This window comes from Xenopus laevis, chromosome 8S, assembly GCF_017654675.1.
Source record: "Xenopus laevis strain J_2021 chromosome 8S, Xenopus_laevis_v10.1, whole genome shotgun sequence".
Classification (NCBI taxonomy): Eukaryota; Metazoa; Chordata; class Amphibia; order Anura; family Pipidae; genus Xenopus; species Xenopus laevis.
Genome location: NC_054386.1, coordinates 53,462,720 through 53,472,724, shown reverse-complemented (window position 1 = coordinate 53,472,724; position 10,005 = coordinate 53,462,720). Strand labels below are relative to the sequence as shown.

The 10,005-nt window shown below is 37.4% G+C and overlaps 1 protein-coding gene across 5 annotated transcripts in view; it reads right to left on the bottom strand.

Annotated features, from left to right (window-relative positions):
* Nucleotides 1-4,413: 4,413 nt before the first annotated feature.
* thoc2.S (THO complex 2 S homeolog) overlaps nt 4,414-10,005 on the bottom strand; it is a 126,609-nt gene continuing 121,017 nt past the window's right edge. For 2 of the 5 annotated variants that reach the window (XM_018232941.2, XM_041575405.1), the window contains 4 exons: nt 9,569-9,720; nt 7,745-7,821; nt 6,855-6,905; nt 4,414-5,664 (listed from right to left, as the gene is read on the bottom strand). In XM_018232941.2, coding sequence (XP_018088430.1) covers nt 6,878-6,905; nt 7,745-7,821; nt 9,569-9,720 — 257 coding nt within the window. In that variant the 3' untranslated portion in view covers nt 4,414-5,664; nt 6,855-6,877. The remainder of the gene's footprint in view (nt 5,665-6,854; nt 6,906-7,744; nt 7,822-9,568; nt 9,721-10,005) is intronic. The other 3 variants (XR_001932942.2, XM_018232942.2, XM_041575404.1) reach the window with 3 other exon arrangements.

The window sequence follows — 10,005 nt, the reverse complement described above, 5'->3', positions numbered from 1 at the left end:
TACTCTGCCTATTGCTTACTGTGTGTGTCATACTCTGTCTGCCCTTTGCTCCATGTGTGCTGTACTCTGCCTGCCCTATGCTCCTTGGATGTGCCATACTCTGCCTGCCCTATGCTCCCTATGTGTGCCATACTCTGCCTGCCCGATGCTCCCTATGTGTGCCATACTCTGCCTGTGTATGCCCTGCTCTGCCTGTGAAACATAAGGCTATTTGTTGTGGGGGGTTGTTGGCATTTAAAAATAATTTTTCGGGGCCTCTAAGGTGTTTAATCGTGTGCTGGGGGTGCTTTGTTATCCACAGGGGAGGATGGGGCATATGGATTTAAGGGTATGTCTTAAAATGACTTACATTTTTTTTGATAAGTGATATCCCGTCAGTGAGCAGCAACCAAAGGGCTTGGAAAGCAACATGTTGCTCATGGAACACTGGTTGGGGATCACTGAGATAGAGGTTCTTCTCAGAGACATGGCTTGATTATCTCCGGAACAAGAAAAGCACTGGGAGGTTCTCTGACTGTATTAAATAAAGCATGGCCATGTAGTCCATAATGACTAGCATGTCTTCCTGAAGATCTACTACTGCAAGGTTTGAGGAGCTCTCCTAGAGCCTTGATTTCTACACTATAAAACAGAAGCTGAAGATATTAAATGTGTCCTACAGCTATTCCTGTGAATTGCTCCTCATAATATAGCACACTTTTAGCCAGAAACGTATTCAACAAACACTGGTATTACTATGTGGCACTTCTAAAAGTTTTGAGAACACATTACAGTACAAGGATTTTTGTCTTCATCTTTATTACTCCCTAAAAGTCTTTTTTAGGGTCTTCCATATACAGTTGTGTTCAGATAAATAGCAGTGTGTTTACAAGTGAATAAAGCTCAAAATCCTTATAATAGCTTTTATCTCCATACATGCAAATGCATTGGGAACAATGAACATTCTATTTAAAATCAAAACATGGAGAAATATTGTTCAAATTGTGTTATTCCTTTAGAGAAAGTGAAGAAAATGGAATACACGGCTGTTTCAATAAATAAATAAATAAATAAATAAATAAGTGTCAGCATTCTTCTTTACAAATGCAAACTTTCACTGTATTAGCTGAAAAATGTTTCAAGATTTTGCTTTCCTTTGAATCATTAAACTAATATTTAGTTACTGTATATTACCAGTGTTTCTGAGAACTGCTGCACATCTGTGTTGCATGGTGTCGACCAACTTCTGGCACCTGTTACATTCCACAATTTGTCAGCATTTCTTGGTTTTGCCTCAGAAACATCATTTTTGATGTCACCCACATGTTTTCTATTGAAGGTCCAGGGACTGGCCACTCCATTGTTGGTCTGGAACTAAGATGTTGCTCGTTTACTGGTGTGTTTGTACATTTCCTCTTCGGCATAAGGCAACATGACGTCTTCAAGTATTTTGATGTATTGAAACTGATCCATGTTCCCTGGTATGCGATAAATAGACCCAACACCATAGTATGAGAAACATCTCCATGTCATGCTTGTGCCACCACGCTTCATTGTCTTCGCAGTGTACTGTGGCTTGAAATGGGGGGTCATCTGACAAACTCTCTGTGGCCCCTAGACCCAAAAAGAACAATCCTGCTTTCTTCAGTCCACAAAATGTTGCTCCATTTCTCTTTAGGCCAGGCAATATTTTCTTTGGTAAATTGTAACCTCTTCAGCATGTGTTTTTTTGAGCAATGGGTCTTTTGGGGGGCTTCTTGCCGATAGCTTCACATAGGAATCTTCTAATTGTAAAAGTACTCACAGGTAAGTTTAGACCTTCTTTGATTTTCCTGGAGCTGATCACTGGCTGAGTCTGCCATTTTGGCTATTCTTTTATCCATTTGAATGGTTGTTTTCTTCCACATCTTTCAGGTTTTGGTTGCCATTTTAAAGCATTTTGAGATTTTCATTTTAGCTGAGCAGCCTATCATTTTCTGTATTTCTTTATATGTTTTCCCCTGTCAAATCAAGTTTTTAATCAAAGTACTCTGTTATTCTGAACAATGTCTGGAAGAACACATTTTAGTGAGAAATGCACTATAACCAGCATGCACATTTGCTGACTTTGTTCCATAAATAAGGGCCTGAACTCACACCTGTTTTTTCACAGAATGAATGACCTCACTAATTGAACTCCACACTGCTATTTTTTGGAACAAGCCTCAATTAATGATTCCATTGCACATAATCAGCAGCATGCATGTCATGACTGTTGGGCCTGTTGGTTTTCTATTACTCTACTATACCTACTATACTATTTTCTGCCATGTAGAAATAGAATTTTTACCAAAAACAGTGATTGATCAGGTTAGTGATGTTGGACTGCTATTTTTCTGAACACAACTGTACATTTCAATTGATATATGTCTGCTGCCACGCAAACACATATACAAAACCACCTCCAGTCAAATACATGAACTAGGGATACACCAAATCAAGGATTTGGTTTGGGATTCAGCCTGTTTCAGCAGGATAAATCCAAGTGCCTGGCTGAACTAAATCCACTTGCATTTTTGTCATAGGAACAAAGACATTTTGTTTTTTCCCCATTTGTTGCACATCCGTTTCTTCTTAACCTTTTTTTATGCACTCATTTACTTATGCAAAATGGATTCTTATTTGCTCTACAATACACATTATGTATATGTTTTGGACATATAAAATACTGTATACTGTAATACAGTATACATTAAAAAAACATTTGTGGACCACAAGAAATAGCTTTCCTTTTTCGAGATTAGCTGTGTCATAAATAAAAAAAAGTATCCCTGTTGGTTTATGTATTCATGCTGTGTATATAGCAGCAATGGTTTTGTATGAAATTACAAAATAAACAGAGGGACAAGATAATACAAAAGGGAAATAAGTATAATCTGGAGACAGGTGTCAATTGTAAAGGCTCTATGATGGATGCTACAAATGTCTGAAGCACTAAATGGCATCTGAGGTGGTTCTGTTCTACTAAGCCATACAGTTGGACCCTGATTTTACATGCATTACTAAACCACATTTCAAAAAAAGGTGTAAATTTGGGGAAATGTAAAATCCAGGGAATAAAAAAAAAACTGGGTTCTACCGTATATACTTATATTGGTGTGCATACTGCTATTGTATGAATCATCGATGGAGTAGCTTGTTTCCATGTTCAGCTCAAGAAATAACATAAAACCATAGATTTTTCATGATTTAAACAATAGGCAAAAAGTATGCTCAGCACAAGTCCTATTCATTGCACTCATGCTGAACAGGGGGGTATACTGTCCCTTTAACCATAGGTAAACATGTTGCTGGACTACAACTTGCAACTTGATTCTGAGCAGCAGCAAAATGTGGTAGTAGATGGCCTTAAGTACTTAAAATCATGGTATCCTCCCTAAAAGAAATCACACACAAAACCCCTCTTTTTTGCATTTAGTAAGGATACCAAGATTCTGTAAGTCTACACTACAGGAGGGTATTTGCAGGCATGCTGCAACTCTGGAAGTGATCTCCTAAGGGCATTGGTGCAAAAGTGTTTTGTTGTCTGTGGGATAAGTATCAAGGAGATCCAATGTCTAGTCATCAGACAGAGAGAAAGGCAATTAATTGTCTCACATTCTTAGTTAAAAGGATTCTGTCATTATTTTTATGGTTTAGTTTTTATTTCTAGATTATATTATTTACATTGCAAATAATCCACTCTACCATATAATAGTTTATTCCTGAATCAACAAGTGTATTTTTTTTCCACTATTAACATTGGTGTGTAGGCAGCCATCTCAGGTCATTTTGCCTGAACCTTTGCTTTCAGAAAAAGCCAGCAATGGAACTGCTTTTAGGCAGGCTATTGTTCTGCTATTTCTATGTGACTGAAGGAGTCGCAGTGGGTCTTGGATTTTTTCTACTGAGTGCTGTTCTCATATCTACCAGGGGGTGGTTATCTTGTGTAAGGGAGCTGTCCTCTGGTTACTTTCCCATTGCTCTTTTGTTAGACTGCTGGGGTGGAGGGAGGGGGTGATTTCACTCCAACTTGCGGTACAGCAGTAAAGAGTGATTGAAGTTTATCAGAGCACATGTCACATGACTGCAGGCACCTGGGAAACTGACAATATGTCTAGCCCCATGTCAGATTTCAAAATTAAATATAAAAAAAAAAAAAAATTGTTTGCGCTTTTGAAAAACGAATTTCAATGCAGAATTCTGCTGGAGCAGCACTATTAACTTATGCGTTTAAAAAAAAAAAAAACTGTTTTCACGTGACAAATTCCCTTTAAAGCAAAAAATTAGAACATTCTGAAAACAGAATCCAGTATCCCTTTTAAGCCCCTAGCACAGCTCAAGCAAGATGAGCAGCCAACATTACTCTAAAAAAATCTAAAATGCCACGATACACACATAAATGATTTACAACTGTTGAGAAAACTATTGTTTATTTAGAAAAGAAAGCTTACACTGGTAGAATTCAGCAGATAAAAATTTCTTTTAAAAAAGTCTTTTCCAGACTACATTTCCATGATACAAAGATCCTGCAGTTGTGTAACTGTACTCGTAATCTTTCAAGGCGGAAGTGGGTTTCCCCCACAGTTTATCTGAAAACATGACAAAAAAAGGTGTGGAAGAGACAGTAGATAGTTACATGTCTTTAGTTCCTCATTTATTGTCCTACACATAATATACAAACAATTCCTAATCATTAGCAAGAAATAGTGCTTCCATGTCTTACTTACAAGCCAAATAAATAAAATCTGACTTTAAATGAGGTAAATTCCAAAAAAAAGTTGAATAACTGTTTATCGTTGCACCATTAAAAAATATGCATTTAAGCTGCAAAGTATTACAAAATTTTCAGGCAGTATTCAGACGACCAAACATGAAAAGCTGTACAAGCATAAGTCAGTCAGTCAACCCATTTGCACTGCAGCAACTGTCTGTCTGTCTGGAGCACATTGTGCTTAATATGGAATAGGCATACACTTTCAGTAATCAACTGAAAATTAATGGGGTTGGAAAAACACAACAAAGAATTTAAAATACAGAAAACATTTACTGTAGGATGGGAAAAGCAAAATGTAATGAAATGAATCGTTTAGGCTAATGCAAAAGGGGCTCCTTCTTTCTTCACATATATCTGTGCAAATCAATGTGGAAAGGACATATCCCAGTTATGGTGGCCATCTTCTAATTTTAAATCCATCTGTCGATCGTCAAGAAATCTTGAGTCACAGCAAACCCTAGTGGGTTGGGGTTTATACAAAGAAATATATAAATAAATGGATATATAGATGTCATTTCAGGAGCAAGACAATAGACAATATCACAATAGAGGAGAGATTGAAATAATTTTAAAGTAGAGGGAAAAGTTAAATCACCGGGGATGTTATAAATGTTAGGCACCCAATGATTATAGTCAATTAACTGATGATACCCTTGGATGGAGCTGATGGTGAAAGCTGCACCATCTTGGGGTACTTCTGAGCGAGCACCACAAAGTGCCAAATGTCCATGCATGGTAGAATGAATAGCCAAACTTTGTGATAAAAGCCATCTTTTTCACTCTACTGTGCTGGCCTGGGGCCACTGAAGAATGAAGAACTCTCTTTGGTGCTGAAGTGGGAAAAGGCTGGGAGCACCTCCCGCCATTTGGTGATTTCACCTTTCCTTCTCCTGTAATAAAATAATTAAAGTGTAAATAACTGGGGGTGGCCATACAATCACTAATCTTGTATCCCAGGCCACTTCTGTTTGCTGAAAAAATGGCCCAGGTAAATTCCTGTGAGTGCTCTATTACCTACTGTCTTTATGGATTTCCCAGCATTCCTGGGTAAATTCCAAAACATTTAAACCCCACCTTTACCTTTAAGGTATGCCTCCAAAATTCACCTATACAAACACCTGATTCATGATCGACAAAGCATTAATAACTACAAAGCCCAACACTACTAGAGTTCATTTCAGGAAACATTAAAGGCACATAAGTAAGTATAAATTATATATGGACACTTGTAGAAATGCTACATTAACAAAACTGTAAGCAGAGATGTTAAAGCCTCTTTACTTCGTCAATGACAATATAAAATACATACACTAGTTATTATTTGCGTGTGTGCAGTTCCATTCCAAAGTTCAATACAAAAATCGCATTATATAAAGTCAATTTATTTTTTTATGTACTGGTCCTTTAAAATGTCCACTATAAATTTAATATAGGGAATTTGTCAGAATGTTTTTCATTGCATTAGATGTATAAAACCTAACAAGCGGCAGCCATTAAAATGGTTAGCATATTGAGCCTTATAATTGCTTCTGCAAACTGGCAGGTTGCTTTGAGGCCCTGAGCATCATTATGAATCTGACAGTTACTGGCAAAACTCACTCAGAAGAGGGATTTGTACAGAGGAATTCGCCAGTAAAAAAAAATAATTCATCTGCATTTGCTGCAGTCGCTGATCAAAACTTCAGTATTACAAACAGACTGTTCGCTGAGACTCTCCACACTCAAGAGGAAAAACCTAGCAGTAAAATTACGTCTCTAATATTGCTCAGACTAAGCAGTGGGTTGTATGCTGAAAAAATAAAAAGGGTTAAAGGGCCTTAGACCATTATCTACTTTTAACATGACTAATGGAAATATTAAGGTGTGAATGTATAATTAAGTTCCTCTTGGTTTTCTGCATATGTAGTACAGTAGGGTGCTTCCAGAAGCTGGTTAATGTCACAGCGTGGGTTAGAGCAAGCGCTGGTGATAATTTTCAGTGTTTTGTGGGGCATACAAACTTTTGGTGGCTGAAGCACAGTACAGTAATATATTTGTAATTAGCAGCAATACATACAATTAAAGCAATATGAAAGCTCACCTTGAATTAATCCCTCTTCTTTATTATCTGTGCTTATCTGAAGATTTATGGGTAAAGAATTCATTAAGGAAATAACAAGAGAAATACAGTACATGTATGGGAGCCGTTATCTGGAAACCTTTTACCCAGAGAGCTCTGAATTACGGAAAGGTCGTCTCCATTTTATCCAAATAATACAAATTTTAAAAAAATTATTTCCTTTTCTCTGTAATAATAGAACAGTACCTTGTACATGATCCAAACGAAGATATAAGCAATCTTTATTGGAGGCAAATATAGCCTATTTCATTTTATTTTATTTTGTTTAAATGATTTTCTAGTAGGCTTAAGGTATGAAGATCTGAATTACGAAAAGATCAGTTATCCGGAAAGCCCCAGGTCCCATACCTGTACTTCAGAATACAAACTGTTATTCATCGAAGAGATGTCTTTTTTCTATAGGCAATGCTTTCATACAATATGCTTTCATGGTCTCATGTTTTTGTTCACTCCATTACTTTTATCTGATCTTAGCCTCTGTCCAATCACTACACAACAGTTTCTCATGGCAGGCTGTTCTAACCCTTTTCTCTTCATTCTAACTCCCACACAAACTACTATGACACAAAAATAGTGCAGCTTTTATGGGCTGTCGCACACATAGTATAGGTATGGGATCCTTTAAACCTTGTACTTGACAATCCTACTGGGTTTATTTCATGCTAATGTTTTTAAGCAAATTGTAGGCATGGAGATCCAAATTATGAAAAGACCCAATATTCAGAAAACCCCAGGTGCCAAGCATTCCAGACAATAGATCTTATACCGTTTGGTATATATAATAACAGACATTAGTAGAGCAGGCAGGGGAATGACAGATGGGAAAAAGTAAGCATATAAGTAAAGGATATTGCTTTTTCTCCACCTTTCCTCCTGTGCTCTCACGCTTTTCTTTTTTCTCAGACTTTTCCTTGTTGTGCCTGGATTCCTGTTTTGGGAAATAAACAATAAATTTAGCCTTGCTTTTTACCATCCATCCCCTCTAAAATATGAACTAGTACAGTATCATGCTCAGGAGAAATTATTTTGTAATCCTCTAAAGTCAGTTTTACCTTGAAACAATAAAATAAAAAAGGAATCTACAAAGTCCTCCCTCCCTGCTTCCCCCTGCATAGATGATAACACATAAGTGGCACTAATCCTTAACTCGCCTATAGGTGCAGAGTAAGCGCAGCGGAGCTCATAGTCGTCATCTTACGGCTCCTCTGATTTCTTTGGGAAGTGAACCCCCTATTGGCGCATGCACAGTTGGAGTAGTCTTCCGGTTTGTGGCAACTGCACATGCTCCAAAAGCGATGGAAATTGGCGAAGGGAAGGAAGAAGACCCGGAGAATACTGAAGAGCGTTAAGATAGAGCCCATAAACTCTGCTGCGCTTACGCTGCACTTATAGGCCAGTAAAGGATAAGGGCACTTAAATGTGTTATCCCCTATGCAGGGGGAAGCAGGGAGGGACGACTATGTAGGGTACTGGGTAGGGGTTTTTATTAGTGTGGGGGTTGAGTTCTCCTTTTACAGCCCTACCCCTCCACTGTGAGATTACCAGCTGTATGGCAAGAGGCCTTTAATCTCTTTCACAGTACAACGGATAATCTTAATTTCTTAGAAAATTAGCAGAATGATTTTTTTATTTTGCTGCTTCAAGGTAAAACTGACCTTAGAGGCTTACAAAATAATTTCTCCTGAGCATGAAACAATACTAGTTCATATTTTAGAGGCAAAGGATGCCGAGTTCTACTTTAACGACATTACACTTGGACAGATGGTATCACGTGCAGTTTATCTGCCCAAGTATGGGGTCCTTAAATGACTGGTGCTTTTCCTTTGTCAGATAAATGTATTTTTCGATACATGCATACAAAAAGTGTCATGCCTTTTTTGTTGTGCTCGAGGTTTTTATTTTCTTGCATAAAAATATTTCAAAGGTTTAAAATTTGCTCTACTTCAGCTAAATTTTATTTGCTTTTTTTTTAACCTTATCAAAATTACACGGCTTCACATAAAGACTGTGCTTTTTACCAAGGTGTACTTGGGCTATGTGGTTGGAATCATTGAAGTCAAAACACTGTGAACTGGGGCAGTTAATTTCCTATTGGCAACTCCTTGGGTATACAAGGATCTGCAATTACCACCCAGAAATACAACTACAGCTGCGGAAGCTAAAACAAATTATTCTCAGGCAGTTAGTATTAAAGCCTCAGGAGGGAGGCCAGGTGGACAAATTGGTGCCGTGTTTTCAGGTTGAAAAAAAAATTTAAAGGAGAACTAAAGCCTAAAAATCAATATGGCTAGAAATGCTGTATTTTATACACTGCATTTCTATAATATTAATGATCCAGACCTTTCAAGTTGTCACTGGAGCTTCTTATCTTAAAATCTGTTAGAACAGTCAGTGGCACTCACATGCTCAGAGGGCTCTGGGCAGCTGTTGTGAAGCTAAGCTTAGGGGTTGTTGCTAATGATCAAGCAGAAAATTAGATTTTACTTGTTAAACCTAATGCTACGGGTCTGACTATTAAATTCTGATAGTAACTGCTATATAATGAGAATCTGAATTATTTACTAATCAGCCTTGTATTGTAAGTCTTCGTTGTGACCTAAAATAAGGTGCACTGACAGTAGTACAGGGGAATAGGCATTTTGATCAGAGGTTAGGACACTTTACAGAAGGCTTACCTTCTTACTGCTAGAACTGCTTTTTTCAATTTTTTCTGATTTCATAAAATCCCCTCTCTCTTTACTTGACGATTTTGATTTATTGCGCTCCTTTTCACCAGAACGTGGGGAGTCAGAAGGACTTACACTTTTACTATGTTTCGAGGAACCACCTGATACATTAAAAGCACAAAACAGTGTAAATAGCTGTAAAAATATGGGTTTAAATACCTTTCATACCAGAAGATATGAGGGCGGGTGCCCAATTCATGCAAAACCAACTTCATTTTTCAGTACAGGTATAATAGGATCAGTTATCCAAAAACCTGTTATCTAGAGAGCTCTACTTTAATCAAACAATTCGGATTTTTAAAAATAATTTTTTATATTATAATAAAACAGTAGCTTATACTTCATCCAAACTAAGATGTAATTATAAAGTTAATCCTTACTGGAGG